Source organism: Canis lupus, chromosome 12 (genome assembly GCF_003254725.2).
Source record: "Canis lupus dingo isolate Sandy chromosome 12, ASM325472v2, whole genome shotgun sequence".
Taxonomy (NCBI): Eukaryota; Metazoa; Chordata; class Mammalia; order Carnivora; family Canidae; genus Canis; species Canis lupus.
The window spans coordinates 43,739,539-43,761,127 of NC_064254.1; the positions used below are offsets into that span (position 1 = coordinate 43,739,539).

Here is a 21,589-nt window from a genome sequence, read left to right on the forward strand (position 1 = left end):
GAGGGAGACTCAGCCCCCACCCCCCCACCTCCCATCCTGGGATCACGCCCTGAGCCTGAAGGCAGAGGCTCAACCACTGAGCCACCCAGTGTACTTTTTAAATGTTAGTCATTTAGGGTACAAAGCAAGATTATGGAGTTTTTACCTTAGTTTTTCATTAAGACATTATAGCTTAAGTAGTTCATTTCTAAATGTAATCTATATATTGGTTTACCTGGATTATATGTGAGATTTTTGCTGCTCTGTGAGTTTGAAAGCTCAAAAATGTTCTAAATTGGAAATAGTGACTCATTAGAATATTAAGGCTATTAAATAATCAACATTCACATAAGATATATGATTTGTCTAGTTCAAGGTTTCTGATGTGTTATTTTTGTGCTGATTTCACATCACATATATGTTGAAGTTTCAAAAGGAATGAAAATAAACATTCCTACTTATGACATTTTTTTTCCATGGGATAATTGAATAGCAGATACTACATGAGACAGAAGTAAAATCCTGGATTATTTAAAATCAGTCAAGGACCTGTGGTTGAACAAGGTATATCAAACATCTGCATTTTTCTCTGTTCTTCTTTCAAATTTGAGAGTAGAAGAATTTGGAAAGACATAAACCAAAACCATGACAAAAGAGAGAGTTGACCACAGAAAAATAAGTGTCAGCAAAATTTTGCAAGATGAAAAAAAACACAGGTCTGAGTGGTAACTGATTTAATAAAGAAAATTGATAACCAAATTGCTGCAAGAAAGGAACCAGTTGCCACTGTAAAACTACAGATAGTCTTTGGAAGTGGAAGTGTCAGGTGCTTCTAAATATAAAGGGTTGGGATGGGGCTGAAATCTGGAAGATTGATTGAAAATTTATATATAAGGAACAGCTAACTACTCCTAGATTCCTTTTCCCCAACTCATATGACCACCAACTGTTATGCTACCCAAGCGGGAAACTGGAGTCAAGTTTGCTCTTTAAAGTGTTGGTTAAGAAAGGCTCTGAACCCAAGGGCAGAAGATTCATACAGGTAGACATTAGACTTCATGATGAAAACAGACAGGAGCATTTGCAGAAAGTTTATATACTGAAAAGTGGGCATTAGCTTCACCCGAGTGAGGTAGCACGAAGCCATATGGTCCTTAGGAATTTTGAGGATTCCTCCCTGGGGAAATGACCTGACCAATAAAAAAGACCTAGAGGTACTAAAGTTTTTGGGTCTATAAACAAAAAACTAGGCTGTAGTCACCACACAGGGAGGCCTCCCTACCGATCCATATTACACACAAATGTTTGATTTCTCATTACTTTTTAATAACCTTTTTCAAGGGCAATAACAGCATGGTTGTTAAGAGCATAGACTTTGAAACCAGATCCCTGGGTTTCATATCCTTAGTTTACTCACTAACTGATTGACCCTTAGGTAAAAATACTACTTTATGGGACTGTCAGAATTGGAAGAATATATATCTACGGTACTTAGATTTTAAATTAGTCTTTTTTTTTTAATTTTTTTATTTATTTATGATAGTCACAGAGAGAGAGAGAGGCAGAGACACAGGCAGAGGGAGAAGCAGGCCCCATGCACCGGGAGCCCGACATGGGATTCGATCCTGGGTCTCCAGGATCACGCCCTGGGCCAAAGGCAGGCGCCAAACCGCTGCGCCACCCAGGGATCCCTATCTACGGTACTTAGAACAACACCCAGCACTTAATAAGCACTTTGTAAATATTAGCTATATTTATATAAATATTACATATTTATTTATATTCTTCACATAAATATAGAGCCAAATATATTGAATAAATATGAAATACCAGCCACATGACAAAAGCCTCTAATATGATAGATAGTGACCAGAACAACTAGATAAAGTCTAAAGAAATAATGCAGGTAACAGAATAACAGGTAAGTAATAATATAGTAATGCCTTTCCAAGAGATGAAACTATATTGCATCCATGATATAAGTTATAAGAAAGACCTTTGCAAAAATTAAAATTTTTCTTAGATATAAAATTTTTTATAGCAGACACCAAACAAAATCAGTTTAAGGTCAGAAGAGAAAGTGGAAAAAAAAAATAAATAAAAATAAATAATAAATAAAGAAAGAAAGAAATAAAGAAGAGAAAGTGGATAAACACCAGAAATAAAATACAAATTTAGAGATACAGAAAGTAGAGGCAAAGAGATCAGAAAATTAGGAGTGATACTGGGGGGTGGGGTGTCACTATCTTCTTGCAAAAAGAAGAAATTAAGGAGAAAAAATATTAATGAAATTGTACAAGAAAATTCTCCAGAAATGAAGGAAATCCGTTTCTACACATACTGTGAAAAGAGATCTACACAAAGATCAGGATGTAATTTCAGAACACTGGATATCAGAGATCTGAAAATGTTCTGAAGAGAAAATACTGATCCTATTCAGTGGAATAATGATATATTTGTTAAGAGCAGTGCTGGAAATTGTGATGGGAAAGTTAGTTTCAACCTATAATGCTATATCTAGTCAAACTGTCATTCGAAGCATTTTGAAACTGCAATATCTATATTTTAAAAAGGCATTGCCATCAATTCACACTTTCTCAGCTACTGAGATGAAAGAAGCATCTCCACTAGAAGAGGAATAAAATAAGGAAGAAGACATGGGATCCGAGAAATAGGGGTTTGGACACAATAGACAAGGAACAGGAATCTCAAGGCTGATAGTCAAAGAAAAGAGATCAGGATGTTAATGTGTAGCAAGCCCAGGGAGTACCAAGCCAGGGTAGAACAAAAAGACCTCTAACAGATGTCTCAAGGAAAAAATAAGAGAGAGAAGAGGAGGAAAAGGTAGAAGATTAATTACCTAATGCATTTGAATATGTAATGAGAGGTTTACAGTTGTTGGAGTATTTGGGGGATGAATCTGATAGAAATGGAGAAAACCAAACAAAAATAAAGCAGTTTATTAACTCTAGAAAGAACAGAAAGTAAAAGAAAGGTAATGACAGTATAATACACAGTACAACAGTACAACCATACGTAGTTAAATGAATATTGGATATTGATTAAAGTAAAATTATGACATAACTATGTTGGGAAGATAGGGAGAAAAGTGTAAGGAAGCTAAATTTTTGTCTTCTGAAGTAGGAAGTCAATAGGAAATTGAAAAAAATCATGAAATAGGAAAAAATAGCTATCTGTATTACTCAGAAATAAACAAGAGCTGAGTTGAGCATGATTGCTTTGGGGTGTGAGATATAGGATAGGACACAGCTGTCTTTTCTTGTAAGGCTTATTGTCCTGTTTGATTTTTTGAAATGATGTATATACATTGTATTGATATATATATTTTTTTAACCTAAAGTAATCAAGAGACTTGCAAAGTCTTTTATATTAAAAAGGGGCCATGAGGGCAGCCTGGGTGGCTTAGCGGTTTAGCACCGCCTTCCGCCCAGGGCCTGATCCTGGAGACCTGGGATCGAGTCCCACATTGGGCTCCCTGCATGGAGCCTGCTTCTCCCTCTGCCTGTGTCTCTGCCTCTCTCTCTCTTTCTCTCTCTCCCTCCCCCCCCCCTGAATAAATAAGTAAATAAAAAATCTTTAAAAAGGGGGGGCATGAAATATTCTCTTAATTCTGTGATTTCTCTTAAAAGACTTATGTACCCACATACATACAGAAATACAATGATGTGTTTATTCAGGTCATTCCTACAGCCAGTGAAGAACAGCTTTTACTAGTAGAACTGGTTCGCTCAATCAGTGTCATGAGAGCAGAAACTGTTATGCAGACTGTGAAGGAAGTTTTAAAGCAGCCCCCAGCCATAGCCAAGGACAAGGTAAGAAGAGCTTTCCTTTGCTTTTATTTATAGTTCTATTTCAGAAATGATGCTGGTAGGTAAGATGTTTTTTTGTACAGTAATGTCCTTTTAACTCTTACAGATTGCAAAGAGGAAGGCATGTTGCCCTCACTCTACTGTGATAAAAATATTTATCAGTATCTGCAGTGACTGCCATTGGGATCTTTCCTGTAGCCAGTGAAGAGCCATTAACTGCTAAGATCTCTTATGTGAACATTTAACGTAGTTAAGAGTTGTATGACTGAATTCTTAGGGGAGGTTTTTTTTTATGGTCATTTAAAGGAAGAACATGCAACCAGAACCTAAGGTCTGCTTACTACAATTGTTGCCTTTTTTTTCTTTTCTGGTTTTTTTTTTTTTTTTTTTTTAACAGCTTCTTTATTGCTTTCTCTTTAGAACGAATGTCTAGCGTTTTGCCATAACCTTAGTTCTACTTAGTGTCATTTCTGGACCATGTACAATCTCAAACTTTTCAAGGGCCACAGAAACTAAATAATATAGTCGGCATTCACAATGCATTGCCTCTAATTAGGCAGATAAGAAGTCTCCAGATCAGTAAAATTATGGACTTCTCTACTTTCTTCTGCTCTTTGTTCCAGCAATCCTAAAAGATATTTTCAGAGAAAATATTTATGACCTGTAAACATTAGACTGTAAGCCAAGTCAAAATAAACCAAATCAGATCCTTAACAGAATTATTACATGTATCTAAAAATGTTTGTTTTTTTTAATTTTATCTTTTTCTTGAATTCCCAATGGGAAGAGTATACTTGTGTATGTGTGAATAGCTAATATTCATACTAGCTTCGTATTAATTGGCTTACTATTCCTACATCACCCCTGAGGCATTTGCAATAGGATTAAAGTTGCCTATGAAAGCTCAATTCATAATATTTTGAGCATCTGCTTGTGCCAGACATTGGACTAAGCACAGAGGATATGGAAATAAGTACTAGCAAATTCTGCCCCACCCCCTACAACTGCTCTAAGTTCTGAAGCCAGAACTTGATTTGATACTTGATTTTTCTTTGTGTGATAAAGGGCAACTTTCAAGGGAATAGTTGATACTAAAAAGAAACAAATTGGTACATGTCAGTGGACATCAGTATCATTTTCTTGCCTATTTCTTGCCTATTGCTAGTTTCTAAGGGCAAGTGTTTTTTATTGTATGTTAACACTTGGTACTCTCTAGTTAAAGACTACATTAGGATACTATTAGTAGTTGATATCAGATTTGAATAAGCTACACTAATTTAGTAGAAACTTGTAGTAAAATAGATTTAAATTCAAATTTCATAAAAATCTTCAACCCAATTCTGCTAGCACCAAACAAGTATACGCTGATTAAAATAAAACTGATCTTGATGCTTACAGAGAGTAGATGATCATTGAAAAGTAATGGCTGGAGTGTCAAACTTTTGATGTATTGCAGGTGGGAATTGAGAATCTTTTGATTTCTTCTGTGCATTTTCAATTTTTTAAACAGCTCCAGGGTTAAGTTTTTTTTTTCTACTAAATGAAAGAGACTTTGCGAGGCCTTTTTTATGACAAACTAGTGTTTTTGTTTTCTTTTAATGTTTAGATTAAAAATTGGCAGTAAAGTACAGAGTAGTTGCAACAATAAAAAAGCAAAGGCAGCGTTTTTCTTCACTGTAAAATTGATTTCTTTTGTTTATAGAAACATCTTTCTTTGGAAGTCTGCATGCTTCAGTTTTTCTATGCTTATATTCAAAGGTAAGATAACCGATGTGGATCTCTCCTTACTGCATTAGCAATGTGTCAAAGATAGGGAATAGAGGAGAAAAACACCTGAATTCTTTCAAGTTGCTAAGTTGTCCTTTGGAAACGAAAAATGTTAGAAACATTGCCTATGGGTGTATTTATACAAGTCAGTGGGTACGTTAATGAGCTTGCCATAGAGATCCTGCACCTAAAGACCTAAGTTTATTGAAGATATACTGGATACTGAAGCAGTGAATTTTAAGAAAATCATTTAAATATAAGTGAAAAGCTGAATCCAATTCTTGAAACCATGCTTGTTGCTGCCGAATTCACTATTATTTTGATATAGGTGAACATGTGGTAATTTCATCTGATTTTTTTTTTTTTTTTTTTTAATATTAGGGATGATGATAAAATACCTTCTTGTTCTGGTATTCCAGTTTGGTGTTTAGCTTCTTGTTCTGGTATTCCAGTTTGGTGACCCCTGAGCAGAAGTCTGCTGAGTTTTGATAGACTTCTTACTAGAGAACCTGAGTCTTAATCCTCCCTTATAGGGCAATTGCATTTTAATCACCAAACTTGGCATCAGTTTGTGATCTGTGACAAACATCTATAGTTAGGTTAGGTAGTATATTTAAACTGTGATTCAAGCAAGGACTACCTAAATAAAGTTTGAACTTAGATACATAGAAGTGTTAGAGTTAAGGCCAGACCAAAACAGAGATAATCTTAATTTCTCTAGATGTTAGACCAATGTTCAGGATAGATTGATGACTCTCCCTTAGATGAGCTAAAGACTCATAGGTGATGGAAAAAAGAGCAAATACAAGAGTTAAGTGGAGAGAACAGGACCAAGAGCAAGGGACTATGATGTTAGTAATTAGACTTACTGCGATTGTATTTTACTTCTGAGAGTCCATGTGATGAAAAACTGGGATTTGTATAGCAAAATTTCTATAAAAAGTCACACTGGATATTTTAAATGTGTTGGGTTTCTTTTTATATAATATTGGTAGAAAACATAGAGCTTTTAGGAATTTTGCCCTGGTATAGTCTACACAAATTTAGGGAATGTTTAGAGAAACTAGTAGGAAAATGTTTTAAAGGCTGTGGGAAAATACAAAGAAAATTACATATATACAAAACCATATTTGTCTTGCAGAATTCCAGTGCCCAATTTAGTGGATAGCTGGGCATCACTGTTGATACTTCTGAAAGACTCTATACAACTGAGTCTTCCAGCCCCAGGGCAGTTTCTTATACTTGGGTAAGCAATTTCACTTAAAAATATTATTTTGAAGAAAAAAAATGTTCATTGTCTTAACTGCTGAATAACAGATGTTTTTAGGTGACCATGGAATCTCTCTGTATTCTCATGGAATTCTCAAGGTATAGAATTAGACATATGGTTTGAGACCTGAAGAAAAAGGGGCTGGATAGTGGTAGGGAAGAAACAGTGTGTCTTTGTACAAAATGTAAATGCACTAACATAAAACTAATAATAATTGCTTTAGGGATGAGTAGGATGGCTGATGGGGAAGAGGAGAGTCATTAGAGTTTAGGGCCCTCTACATAAACAGGCTTAAAAAGTCATTTTCTCTATTTTGAAGTTTCTTTATCTATGTTACTAATTTGTACGATTACTTGATAAATCCGTCTTCCGTTCTTAACTGCAGGCATCATGGTATCATGGACATTGTTGGTTTTTTGCTCACCATTGTTCATTACATGTCTCCAGTAGATACTAGTTCAGTGAATGAAGGTGTCAGGAGCAGAAAGCCTTTGTGGAGACAGAAATGGGAAGGAACACTAGAGCAGTGTGTATTGTCTGGTTTGGTTCTTAGAGTAGAGCAGAGGGGGAAAGATGAAGATGAAAAGGGATCTGGGAGCTAGATGGGAAAGGATTCTGTGTTTTAGTTTAAGATATTTGGTCTTTCACAAGGATGGGAGTGATGGCAGGCCTCGAAGAGGGACATGACTAGCAAGTTAGTAGTAGTATGGATCCGAGGAGAAAGAGGGTAGGCTAGGAATGCTGTTCCATGTGGGAGGCAGGGAGTGTGTGAACTACCAAGGATGGGACAGTACAAATAGGACAAAGAATAAAGAAAAAGAGACCAGCAAGGGAGATAGAAAAGGAAATATCAGAAAATTGGAAGAAAACCAGATATGTTCCATGTTTTAGAAAAAGAGAAGAGGCTCCAGTAGCACTTGCAGGGAGATTACAGAAGACAGGGGGATAATAAGAGGGTGTATTTATTGATGATTTCGAGAGGACTGGTGATTTAGGAGAGAGGAGTTTAGTGAGATAGTAAGCACAGATGTTAACAGCCCAGGGTTAAAGTGAGAAAGTGTGGACTACTTTTTGAAGATGTTTAATCATGAAAAGAAAGAGAAACCATAAAGTCGCAGTAGGAAAAGTGATTTGGAAGTCATCATTAATGGTAAAGAAGATCTGGGGGCCCGTCGCTGGCTCATTCCATGGACATGGAATTCCAGCCCCATGTTGGGTGTATTTGGGGAAAAAAAAAAAAAAAGGAGGAGGAGGAGGGGGAGGGGGAGGAGGAAGGAAGGAAGGAAGGAAGGAAGGAAGGAAGGAAGGAAGGAAGGAAGGAAGGAAGGAAGGAAGGAGAAAGGAAGGAAGAAGAAAGGAAGAAGGTAGAAGAAAGGAAGAAAAGAAAGAAGAAGAAGATCGGAGGATGTTAGTGAACAGCAAAGACTTTGAAATTGCCCTCTGCCTGCATTCAGTTCCCTGCTCCTTCACTTCTTAGCTGTGTGGCCTTGGGCCCATTATTTAACCTCTCCATCTATAAAATGCATATGATAATAATGCCAACTGAAAGTTCTTATGAGGATTAAATTAGTTAATATTTGTTAAATTCTTAGAACAATGCCTGGCCAATAATGGGTGTTATTTAAGTGGGAGCGATAGAAGATTCTAGTCTAGAGAGAAGAGGGCTCACTGATAGCACCAGATTCCAGAGGCAGCCGGGAGGGAGAACAGGAAATGGCAGGTATAAGAGTGAGAAAGGAGAATACATTTTCTTGAAGACTTTGCTGCTTAAAGGTTGATGTTTAGCCAGCAGCATTGGAATCACCTGGGAGCTTACTGGAAATGTAAGATCTCAGGCTTCACCCCAGACCAACCCCATTATAATCTGCTTTCTAGGAAGATCCCTGTGATTTGAGTGAGTACACCCTAAAGATTGAAAATGACTGCTTAAGATATAAGGAGGGGGATGGAAAGAAAATAGAGTAAACTTTTCCCCAACCTTTTTACATTACCTCAGACAGTCCAGTGAGGTCTTTAATAGCCAGCAACAGTCAACCTGTTTTATGCTGAATGGATAGAAATTCAACCAAGTGCAAAGAACTTTGACCTTTTAGTCAACTTCTGTAGTTCTAATAGGGATTTTATATGTGTAGATGTGTGATTCTATATATAGAGTTAGCTTCTGCACTTAATTCCCTTATGGGAACTATCAATTCTGGCTTGGCAACCAATGATCTAGAAAATTTTGAAGTGGAGGAGGAGGAAGGTGAAGATTCTTCAGTGAGGTAGCCTCAAGTTTTCTGGTACATGGGAGAATGTAGTCTTGCACTAGGCAGCAGAGAGGAGGTAGAGGAACCTTGCTGAGTGTTTGGTGAGAGTGGGTCAGCCTGAGCTAGTTGAGTGACACTGAGGTCCAACTGCAGCCAAAGTGAGCCAGATACCTTGCTCAAGAATTTCAGGGATCGGGATCCCTGGGTGGCGCAGCGGTTTGGCGCCTGCCTTTGGCCGAGGGCGTGATCCTGGAGACCCGGGATCGAGTCCCACGTCAGGCTCCTGGTGCATGGAGCCTGCATCTCCTTCTGCCTGTGTCTCTGCCTCTCTCTCTCTCTCTCTGTGACTATCATAAATAAATAAAATAAAATAAAATAAAAAAGAATTTCAGGGATCATGATGATCCCCGGTCCCTCACACTATTTTGAAAATTATCTAAATCAAAAACCCGAGGGAGTTTTAGGCATTAAAGATATAATGAAAAGAGCAGAAAACACAATGTCTACAATTCCTGAATCAAAAGTTAAGATAACTGGTATGCAGGAGTTTTAGTGTAAATGTAACTCCTAGAAATCAAACAGTGTAGTCATGAAGATTTCTACTTCTTTTTGGATCTCTAGTTCCAGCCCTCATCCCTGTGACCTTGGGTACCTCAGTAAACCTCTTGAAGGCTATTTTCCCATTCATCAAGCAAAAATAATGGTGCCTGCCCTACCTACCTGAGTAACAGGCTCAAAGAAGGAATATATGTACAGTTTTTTGAGTTATCAGCAAATAACCCTGTCATTAAAAATTAAAGCTATCTATAGTGACTTGTGGCTTCTCCACAGGATACTGTCTCCTTAGATAACTTTTCTTCCTTTCTCATTTTTCAGAACATAAAGGATCCTACCTCCTTCTCAAGTGTGTATACTCAGATTGTTTAAGCAAAAAGTTGGACAATTTCAGAAAGCCTAGGAACTTCATTCCTTTTTTGAATTTCTGGTTATGTGTTTATTACCAGCCATTCCATTGATGCTCTAAAAATTCCTAATTATAAAATAGAAATTGATATGAAGGTTGCTTTTTAATATACCTTCACATGTTAGTTTGGAAATAATTATGCATATAATTTATCTTAATAAAAGATAAATATCAGGATGCCTGGGTGGCTCAGTGGTCAAGTGTCTGCCTTTGGCTCAGGGCACGATCCCGGATCGGGCTCTCTATGGAGAGCCTGCTTCTTCCCCTGCCTGTGTCTCTGACTCTCTCTCTGTGTCTCTCATGAATAAATAAATAAATCTTTAAAAAAAATTTTTAAAGATAAAGATCAGTAAATATTGAGTGGAACTTTAGCAAACAAGAGAAGTTGAATTTTTTTTTCATTCATGAAGTATTTTTTTAAAAGATTTTATTAAAATCTTTTTAATAAAATTTAAAGTGTCCCATGGTGTCATATGGTGACACCATATGACAATAAAATATGGTGTCCCATATTCATGAAGTATTTTTTAATCTATTTATATACACACAGGGTAAGAAACTTTTCTGTGTTGTAATTTAAGATTTCAGGGGTTTGGGGTTTTTTTGTTTTTTAATTTTTTATATATATAAAACAGAAACAAAAATATATAAATAATTAGTATACTCTCCACAAGTTATTACAGAGTGAACACATCAATTATATAATCAAGGCTAAATTAAGAAATAAAACACTATATGTCTTCTCAGGTCCCCTCCCAATTACTGTCCTTTCCCTTCTCCCCAAAGATAAGCATCATTCTGACTTCTAACACCACAGATAAATTTTGCTCTTTTTTTGAACTATTTGTAAATATTTTATTTTATGTCTGCTGCTTTCACACAGCATATAAGATTCATCCATGTAATTTCACATAGCTATAATTTATTAAATTTATTGCTGTTTGGTGTTTCACTGTATGAATATGCTAGAATTTATTTCTTCCTTTGCTGGACTTTGAGATACCTTCCACTTTGGTGCTTTCACAAGTAATGTCATGAGCATCCTTGTATATGTGTTTTTGTGCGTATGTTTATTCCTTTTAACAGACTCAAAGGATACTCTATATATTCATTAAACATATAAAATAGAAATTGAGGCCATGAAGCCACTTGGTCATTGTGAGAAATCAGATTGCATCATTTCCTTTACACTGATACCTTGTTTGTTTTTTTCTTTGGCCCTTTTAGGGTTCTGAATGAGTTTATTATGAAAAACCCTAGTTTGGAAAATAAAAAAGACCAAAGAGACCTTCAGGTAAGGCATTTTGAATTGAGGGCTGTTGCCAAAACTTTGTCTCTCTCAGTGCCCTCAACTCTAAAAAGACAAGGTCTGGGATGCCTGGGTGGCTCAATGATTGAGCATCTGCCTTTGGCTCAGGGCATGATCCCAGGTCCAGGGATCGAGTCCCCCACATCAGGCTCCCTGCAAGGAGTCTGCTTCTCGCTCTGCCTATGTCTCTGCCTCTCTCTCTCTCTCTCATGAATAAATCAATCAATAAAATGGTCAAATAAGATCATCTATGAAGTTGGGCGCACACACATACATATGCACACATATTTGTAACTTTTTCCTTGTCTCTTTAGGATGTGACTCATAAAATAGTGGATGCAATTGGTGCCATTGCTGGTTCTTCTTTGGAACAGACAACATGGCTGCGACGAAACCTTGAAGTTAAGCCTTCTCCCAAAATAATGGTGGACGGAACCAATTTGGAATCTGATGTGGAAGGTATTGATCTCAAACATTGAGGTTTATATTCATAGGCACCTGTGTAGTATGAAATCATTACAACTAGCACTGCAAGCACTATAAGTTCATCCCTTTTCTCATGTTAGCAGATAGCTTTTGTCACTGGGAAAAGACCTAACTGTATCTTTACCTGTCTTTTCTCTTATTTAGATATGTTATCACCTGCAATGGAAACCTCAAACATAACTCCTTCTGTATATAGTGTCCATGCATTGACATTACTTTCTGAGGTAAATATCAAGTTTCTTCACATGAACTTCCAAGTAAACGATGTCACATTTCAATATTAGCAAGCAGTTCTTACAGAGGAGTTTTTAATTTGAAAAACCGTTGTGTGCTTCTAGAGATCACTGTATAGAATGAAGTTTTGACTTTGTATTCAGACTATGTAGTTTGTTAAATATGAGTGATAGCTTTAGATATTGCTTCCTTCCCCATGCACTATTTTTTAAAAGTATGATTTTTAAAAAGAAAAGTGCTTTTGTATCACAGTATGATCAGGAGGTTAGAGGTGGTATAATGATGCTTACCACTCTGATACATCTTACAGCTGACCAATATTTTTAAATCTATCTTCTGACATGCTCTTTTTTATATCCTGTTATAGTCTTGTAGGTCGCTTTTGTTTCCCCTTTCAGATGTGGATACCAAGTCTCACAAAGATTAGAATGATATGACTAAGGCCAAATAGCTATTAATTGATAGAGTTGGGACTTAAATAGCTCAATTCATTTGGTTAGTTTATTTCAAGCCCTCTTTTAACCAAGTCAGAGAAAGAGAATACTGAGTGTCTAGTCTTTAATCCACCATTTACTCACTGTCACATTAGAAGGTTCTTGATCTCTTTTTTCTATACTTCCTTGTCTCAGTTGGAAATAGTAAAATTTGCTCTACTTCTGTCCTATATGTATAGCGGGCAAAAACCCAAATAGTGGCAAAAACCATTCATATAAAAATGGCTTAGTGAGATCTGACTTTAGCTTTTTCTAATTTTAAGGTATTCGAGGCATTCTTACAGACTGAAACTCCAAATGCCGTCAGTTTTAGCTGCTAGATTATACTTCATTTCTTATGTTTTTTAGGTGTTGGCTCATCTTTTGGATATGGTTTTCTATAGCGATGAAAAGGAACGGGTTATTCCTTTACTTGTAAATATTATGCATTATGTTGTGCCCTACCTCCGAAATCACAGGTATTGTTACTAAAGGTTATTTCTTAATTCAAATCCTATTAGAAACACATTGTGTTCCTTTATTTCCTTTTTTGGAATTACCACAAAGTAACATTATTTTTGCCTGGAATTGTAATGATTAAAAAAAAATTATTTCTGTTATGGTGCCTTCTGTGTCCTGTCATTGTTCTAGGTGACTGTGATCACTCATGAATCACACGATGATTCGAGTCACAGCATACAGGTTAAAGTGGTTCTGGTTCTCCTTCCCTCCTAGTGCACATAATGCCCCTAGTTACCGAGCCTGTGTCCAGCTGCTGAGCAGTCTTAGCGGCTATCAGTACACGCGGAGAGCCTGGAAAAAAGAAGCCTTCGACCTTTTTATGGATCCCAGTTTCTTTCAGATGGATGCCTCTTGTGTTAATCAGTAAGTCGTCATCCTTTATTCAGTGCAATAATGCATCTTGCTGAAATTATCAACTGTCCTGCCAAGTAGAACACTTTTTTTTTTTTTTTAGTGGTAACAACAACAAGATCTTAGTTACATATCATAATCCTTGTTTCTTTCAGTTGGAGAGCAATTATGGACAATCTGATGACACATGATAAAACAACATTTAGAGATTTGATGAGTGAGTATTCATAAACAGTGTGTTTCTTGATCTTGACCCATTCTTATTGTTTACCTTGTTTTTCTCCAGAAACTACTGAATTAGCTCTTTGTCAAGTTATAGTTAAAATCCTATAGGGATGGAATTACTAAAATTTAGAAAGGACCAGACATCTGGGTGGCTCAGTTAAGTGTCTGCCTTCAGCTCAAGTCATAATCTCAGGGTCCTGGGATGGAGCCCCCACATCTGGCTCCCTGCTCAGCAAGGAGTCTCCTTCTTCTCACTCTGCCCCCGCTCCCACCTCCAACTTGTGCTGGCTTGCTCACGTGCTCTCTCTCTCTCAAATAAAATCTTTTAAAAAAAAGTTAAAGAGGACAACATGGTGATAAATGAATAGAACTATTTGTTTTTGGTTTTTTTAAGATTTTATTTTATTTATTCATGAGAAACACACAGGGAGAGGCAGAGACACCGGCAGAGGGAGAAGCAGGCTCCATGCAGGGAGCCCGACATGGAACTCGATCCCAGATCTCCAGGATCACACCCTGGGCTGAAGGCGGCGCTAAACCGCTGAGCCACCCGGGCTGCCCTATTTGGTTGTTTCTAATTTGTGTCTAAATTGTTTTCCCAGCACACAGCATATAACCTGGCACATAGGAAGCACTCAATAACTAATTACTAAATGGATGAAAGACTGATAGATGGCGAGGCAGGGAAAAGCCGGCAGTTGGATTCAGCCTATCAGACAAGTCACTCTCAATCCGAGGGCTCTGTTTTTCTCCTCTGAAAGAAGAAAGGACCAAGAGGATCAGAATCATGCTCCACCCCCTTCTACTCCATTTTGATTGGTTTTATATTAGGGTTCTTGTATTTCATCTGAAAAAAAGGGTTTTCTTGTTGTCATTTTATTTATTTATTTATTTATAATTTTATTTATTTATTCATGAGAGACAGAGACAGAGAGAGAGAGAGGCAGAAACACAGGCAGAGGGAGAAGCAGCCTCCACGCAGGGAGCCTGACGTGGGACTCCATCCCGGGTCTCCAGGATCACGCCCTGGGCTGAAGGTGGCGCTAACCCGCTGAGCCACCCCGGCTGCTGCCGGTTGTTGTCGTTTTAATTTTAGTTATTTACTGTAAGTAATCTCTACACTTAGCATGGGGCTTGAACTCACCATCCTGGGATCAGGAGCCAAATGCTCTTCCACCTGAGCCAGCCAAGTGCCCTGGCTTTCTTTTTTCTTTTTCTTTCTTTTTTTTTTTTTTTAATTTATGATAGTCACACAGAGAGAGAGAGAGAGGCAGAGACACAGGCAGAGGGAGAAGCAGGCTCCATGCACCGGGAGCCCAACGTGGGATTCGATCCCGGGTCTCCAGGATCGCGCCCTGGGCCAAAGGCAGGCGCTGAACCGCTGCGCCACCCAGGGATCCCTCTGGTTTTCTTTTAAAGTTACTAAACTAATGACCTTAAATTTTAAAGCTGGACTGATGGTTTTGTCTAAGTTCTTTAACACAAGCTGTAGTTTCCTATCTGGAAAAGGGGCAACATAGTTTCTCTCCTCTCACCATCACAGGATGGTTTTAAGATTCAGATTCATCTGTTCAAACAATATTTATTAAAAGACAGAAATGGGTCAAGCTGTTATGCTAACCTTAATTAAATAAATTAATTTATTTCAGGGAGTCAGTAGTTGTGAAGGAAGTAGGGTGATAGGATAGTTTTGAAGTAATACCTAAAGATCTCACAGGTGAGATGAAACTATAGAAGCCAACTCTGGGAAGGCCCGGGGACAAATTATTCCTTGCACAGGGAACAAAAATTACAAAACCCAGGCCAGATAACTTTTTAAAGCAGTGAGGCATTCGGCAGATGGCCTGAAATGTTAGAGGGTTTTATAAAATAGTATTGTTGGTGTTCAGAATTTTCTAAATTTTCATCTTTGTCCACATTCACAATTGCTACCCCCGGTCTTCCGCCTTATATGTGCTGGGTGTCTTTGCCAGCCCTTCTGCCCCAGAGAGGAGCCTCAAATCCTCCACCCTAAGCTCCTCCTCCTCTTGAAAGTCACAGGGTGTCGAGCCATTTTTAAAAACAAATAACAGAATTTTTTTTTTTTTTTCAAATGATTGGATGGGTATGTGACAACCTCCCTCACTTGCACTTTTTTTTTTTCAGCCCGTGTAGCTGTGGCTCAGAGCAGTTCCCTTAATCTTTTTGCAAACCGGGATGTGGAGCTAGAGCAGAGAGCCATGCTTCTCAAAAGATTGGCATTTGCTATTTTTAGCAGTGAAATTGACCAGTACCAGAAATATCTTCCAGATATACAAGGTAAATAGTGAAAACCTATTTTCTCTGTCTTCCAAATTAAGTTTTTTTATTCCTTAGGAAATACTTCACCTAAACTGTAAGTTGGGGTGAAATATATACCAAGTGTAGGTGGATGGGGAATGTTGTAGAAATAGAAATTTGTTCTACTAAATCAACAAAAGTTATCATCCGCAGCATGTAAAAAATCAAGCACTCAATTTGTAGGACTTGCCTAAGTGTGGTCTCTATTTTATTTTTTGGTTCAAAATTGCTAAGAATTCGTTTAAAGACGAGGCATAAGACTATTTTGCTGCAGGTAGGCATGTTAGTGGGTTGGGGTTTTTTGTTGTTTTATTGTGGATAAGGGGTTACATATTTTTAAGGAGAACTAAAATATAGTCAGAGCCAAGAAATTTTGGCCAGAAATAACATTTGGAGATTGGTAGTTTGGGCAGAGGATTATATAAGGTTTTTGATAACCTTTACCAAATAGGTTTCGTGGCCTTCTGTGTCACCCTGTGCCACTAAATATCTCAACAGTGGGGATGGACTTGCCCTGAGGCAGAACTTTCCATACCCGAGTCAGTGTACTTAGGCAGCCACCAGCTTCATCAGCCAACGTGGGCACTGTGCAGGGAAGGACAGTTAGGACAGTTGTCCTCTCTTTCGGGAGATCATTTCTCTCAGAAGATAAGTGGCTCCATCTTTCCTAACCCTTTATACCAAATGTCAGATATGCAACATGGATAGTTTGTCCTGTGATTTTTTTTAAGTTGACCAAATTAGTGCTACTCAAAAGTGTGATCTGTGGATCAGTACCAGTCTGTTATCCCATTCATGATAAGTTCAGAAATTTATAGTAAACATTTTAAATTTTTTTAGCACTTTGACAGAATCTGTTGAATCTGATTATAAAATATTTGTATTTTAGAACTTCCTTTATTTTCCTAGTAATTTTTATATTTTATGAAAGTAACAATCAGCAGCAGATTGGATTTTTTTAATTGCTCCTTCACCAGTTTGAGAAGTAGTAGGCTAGGTTACGTGGAAAAATTGACATGAAAATGATTTTAATTATTAAGCTACTGAAAATATACTGCCTTTCTTTCAGAGAGATTGGTTGAGAGTCTCCGTTTGCCCCAGGTGCCAACTCTTCACTCTCAAGTGTTCCTGTTTTTCAGAGTGTTACTTTTAAGAATGTCTCCACAACATCTTACCTCACTCTGGCCTACCATGATTACTGAACTTGTGAGTTAATTTTAATCATCAGGTTATAAATCTAAATTATAAAACAGTGTGATTAGCATCAGCATGCTTACTGTATAAAAACAAATTGTGGAAAAGAACTGAACTCTAGTTAAGCTTGTTATAACTGACAATTTTTAAAGCTGAAAATGGTAAAACAAGTTCGATTCCATCTCCATACAGCTGAAACTTCCTTGAAAATCGTTACTTCATCTGATCTGGTTTCATTTATTCTCTCCTACGCCACATTTTTAAGTTTGTCGTGGCTGCCAGGCCTGGTGGCAGTCCGTAGCACTACCTGTGGAGTGCTTAGAGATGGTTTACCTGGGTTTAAATGGACTGCCATAAGGCTCGTGCTCACTCTTGAAGGGTGGCACTTACCCTAGCTAAGCTTCCTGCACAGAGACTTTCATTAGATTTTGTAATCTCCTAAACAGTAAACATCCCTGAGTCCCACCACACCAGTCCTCCTCCCTGGATCATACCGTCATCCTCATCTGAATGATTTGGGGAGCTGGGGGAAGGAACATGAGTAGAGAAAGGGAAGTGTATTTGTAACTCTGAAAACCCAAGCATTTATAATCTCACAGACTTTGTCTTGAGGTTTTTTATTTATTTATTTATTTTTAAGTAACTAACAGTGTTCCAGCATCACCAAACAAAAGCCTGGCTTCATCCCAGTTTGGTCAAGTTACTAGGAAGGTTCTGTGCTAAATTTGCAGTTTATTTCAGAAACTAGGTAGGATTTAATTAGATTGAATCCTAAAATTTATTTTTGAAATAATGAAAACATAGCCTGAAGAGAACTTGAAATAAACATTAAATATCTAGCTTAAATAAACATTTAACATGAATTTCGTGGTCTTCAGGTACAGGTATTTTTACTGATGGAGCAGGAACTCACTGCTGATGAAGATATTTCACGGTAATATGTACTACATTTCCATATTTTCTCGTCAGTGTTCAGAATCCTAAGTCATCCAGAATGTTCCAATTAGAGTACAGATACTGTTTTATTTGAATATGTTTGTCTGTTATAACCTAATCAGTCATATTTGGATATAATATAGATCATTAATTTCTTAACCATTTCAGTCTAAACTATCAGCACTCATAGCCTTTGTCTTCTTAACAAATGAAGTTTAAAGCAGTATTATTTCAGCTACATGAGCTGTGCTGGTTTTGGTAGGTCAGATCATGTCCCTGAAACATGCAGCAAAACCTATCATGGCAGGTAACCAATACCTAAGGTATCCATATGTCCAGATTTTCCAGCATGATCTCCATGTACTATAGTTTTGTTCTTTTTAGTATAGGCAGTATACTAATAAGATTAAGTATAATTTTTTATTTATGTAGAAATTTTGTACAAATAAAGCTTGTAAATTAAAATGTACCTTAAAACCATATGTTTTGAATTTATTTTATTCTTCAGTGCTAGGTTTAAAAAAAAAAAAGGCATTCCCGTGCCCTAACAACTTTTTTTTTTCTTATAGAAAGACCTCTCCCCCAATCTTTGCAGAGACATCCAGTAGTAGGGAGATCTCTTGGTTTTATAGATTGTATTTTTATATTTCTTGAGTGTAACATAAGTTATCCTGTACTATTGTTACATTCTCAACATAAGTGAACTTTTTAGGGACACCTGGGCAGCTTAGTTAAGCCTCCAACTCTTGATTTCAGCTCAGGTTCTGATCTCAGGATCATGAGATCGAGCCCCACATTGGGCTCTGTGCTGGGCATGGAGCCTGCTTGAGATCCCTCTTCCTTCGCCTCTGCCTCTCCTCCACTCTTTCTCATCACCCCTTAAAAAAAAAAAGTGAACTTTTTATTTGAAAACAGCAGAATGTAGTCATGACCTTCCTCAGCAGTTACTGGTACACCTACCAGAATGAAAACTATTAGCTGGCACTTTGGGAATTACCTGTTAGGAAATGGGAATAGCTGCTGACAGCACTATCTCCTGCTTACAGGACTTCAGGCCCCTCTGTGGCTGGTCTGGAGACGACCTACACAGGAGGTAACGGCTTTTCTACTTCATATAACAGCCAGCGGTGGTTAAACCTCTATCTATCTGCTTGCAAATTTTTGGATTTGGCTCTGGCATTGCCCTCCGAAAATCTTCCTCAGTTTCAGATGTAAGTAAAAGCAAGGATATTAAAGGGATATTTTTGGAAATGCATCTGCTTTGATAATTGACATCTAGGACTAATTTAAAAGAAATAATCATGTTTTCTAAAATGGGGTGGGGGGCAAGGCAGCACAGTTACTGGTACTGAATGGTTGCTATAGATAAATTAACAGAGCATTTAAAACCTGCCTACCACATGTGAGGCAGTGGGATACAGGAGTCACCAACTTCCAGTCCAGTGTAGGGGACATACAGTTGAACACACGCTGGGTGTTCTGAAAGCTGACATGCAGGAGGCTTTTGAGGTCACGCAGCAGAGACCCCTTACTTGCTTTAGGTCTGTGTGCAGATCTGTACTGACATGGTGAAGAGTGAGGGGGTGGGGGAGGCACACGGGGAGTCTGGGGGGTTGAAATGGACCTGGTTTGTGTGAAATGCTGAGGAATCGGTATTGCAGGAGCAGAATGTTATGGGAAGAGGCTGGAAAGAGGCCGAATGCTGTAAAGCCTTGAAAGCTATATTAGAGCATTTGAACCTTAAGGACGACAGAAACCCATTGACAGACAATTCATAAGGAACGAAGTGATGTTACCAGGCTTGCATTTTAGAAATTTTATTTCAGCTGCATAGTTTAGACAGAGGACTGGAGATGGGCAAGCCTGTAATCAAGGAGACTTTTATTTCAGAGGATAGTGAACTGAACTAGAGAGATGATAGCAAAGGGGAAAGGGAGAAACTTTAATAGAAGTAAGTTCTCATATTTAATTATGGTTTTCCATATTAAATTTTTAAATAGGCAAGCTATATGATTGTTTTATCAAATACAGCTAACTTGAGAATTTATCCATATGATCAAATATGTATTTATATATAATGTGTTTTATTATTCTTCTGGAATGGAGTATCCATAGGATGAAGAGTAAGATACCAAAATCTGCTTTCTATACTGGACATACTTAAGTCTCTAAAAATTGCTGTTTCACAAGCTTACTTTTTATTAAATTTAATAGTAAGAACTAGAATATCTGAAAACTATTATACATCTATTTCTTAACAAATATGAGGAGTCTCGTATCTGTTTAAACTGATGTTACTCCTGAAGAAATTCAGAAAGGGATCCTAAGCAGAATTGTAAGAAAGTGGCCAGAATTAATTAGGATGCTTATTATCATAAAAGTGATGGAAACTATAGGTTTTGATGCTCTAGGAAGAACATTGAAGTAGTATGCTATGGTATTGGCTTTTTGGCTTCCATGATCAGAACCAAAATGAGTTCATCTGGTTTACTTGTCAGGAGAATGTTACTAGAAAAGGGATGAAGTAGGCTGTAATACTGAAGAAAAAAAAAATACTAATAGTTTTTTAAACTGCTTTTAAAAATCTATTAAGTAGAAGAGTGACATGAGAATTTAATCTTGAAAGAGTAACATCTTTCTAAACATGAAATATTTTCCAAAAGTTAAAGAGAGAACCACAAAAAATTTTAGTCTCTGTAAGACTAAAAAATACCATGAAGTGGAAAAGGCAGCAATGAGTTGTGTGGTGACAAGTCTAACTTGCCTAGTATGTAAAAAATCAACCCAATACAAAAATGAGCTGACAGATTTAATAAATAGTTCATAGAAAAAGAATGGCCTATAAACATTGGAAAAGTCATACTTATCAGAGAAATTCCAGTTATAAATAACCATCATAATGGTAAACATCTAAAAGTATATTCTTTTTAACCTTAACAGATTATTATTCTAGTTGCAAGCATACAGTGGTATCATCCAATTGTTCTCCAAAGGAGGTGATGTTTACCAAAATTGAAAATACATTCTCTTTGAGCCAGTAATTCTGCTATTTCTAAGGACTTCTATATCACTATACTGTCAGATGTGTACAAAAGTCAATATTATGTAAGGGTGGCCATTGTGGCACTATTTGTAATACCAAGAAATGGGACAGTCTAGGAGACTGGTTAAATCAGTTCATTCCAACACTATAGTACCAAGTAGTTGTTAAAAGACAATATGAGGTTTTATATATTATCTCCAGGATATCTATCTAGTTAGAATAAGCAGCAGTCATGCTTTTTTAAAGTTTATTGAAAAGGAGGAGGTTGGTTGTATGCATATATGCTCTATTATGCATGTACTCTGTATGGACACACAAGGGACTGGTGATACTGATGGATCCTGTGGTGGGAGGGAGACAGACTACTTTTCCTTAGTGTGTCCTTTGATACGGTTTGAATTTTTCCCATAGTCAGATATTAATTTTACTTATTAAAGA

At 37.3% G+C, this 21,589-nt stretch overlaps 1 protein-coding gene across 7 annotated transcripts in view; it reads left to right on the forward strand.

Annotated features, from left to right (window-relative positions):
• DOP1A (DOP1 leucine zipper like protein A) overlaps nucleotides 1–21,589 on the forward strand; it is a 108,725-nt gene that overhangs the window by 83,287 nt on the left and 3,849 nt on the right. For all 7 annotated transcript variants that reach the window (XM_035698089.2, XM_049092299.1, XM_035698092.2 and 4 more), the window contains 13 exons: nucleotides 3,678–3,812; nucleotides 5,512–5,567; nucleotides 6,718–6,822; nucleotides 11,287–11,353; nucleotides 11,683–11,827; nucleotides 11,999–12,078; nucleotides 12,931–13,040; nucleotides 13,297–13,446; nucleotides 13,590–13,651; nucleotides 15,805–15,957; nucleotides 17,048–17,184; nucleotides 18,051–18,106; nucleotides 19,155–19,319. In XM_035698089.2, the coding sequence (XP_035553982.2) occupies nucleotides 3,678–3,812; nucleotides 5,512–5,567; nucleotides 6,718–6,822; nucleotides 11,287–11,353; nucleotides 11,683–11,827; nucleotides 11,999–12,078; nucleotides 12,931–13,040; nucleotides 13,297–13,446; nucleotides 13,590–13,651; nucleotides 15,805–15,957; nucleotides 17,048–17,184; nucleotides 18,051–18,106; nucleotides 19,155–19,319 (1,421 nt within the window). The remainder of the gene's footprint in view (nucleotides 1–3,677; nucleotides 3,813–5,511; nucleotides 5,568–6,717; nucleotides 6,823–11,286; nucleotides 11,354–11,682; nucleotides 11,828–11,998; nucleotides 12,079–12,930; nucleotides 13,041–13,296; nucleotides 13,447–13,589; nucleotides 13,652–15,804; nucleotides 15,958–17,047; nucleotides 17,185–18,050; nucleotides 18,107–19,154; nucleotides 19,320–21,589) is intronic.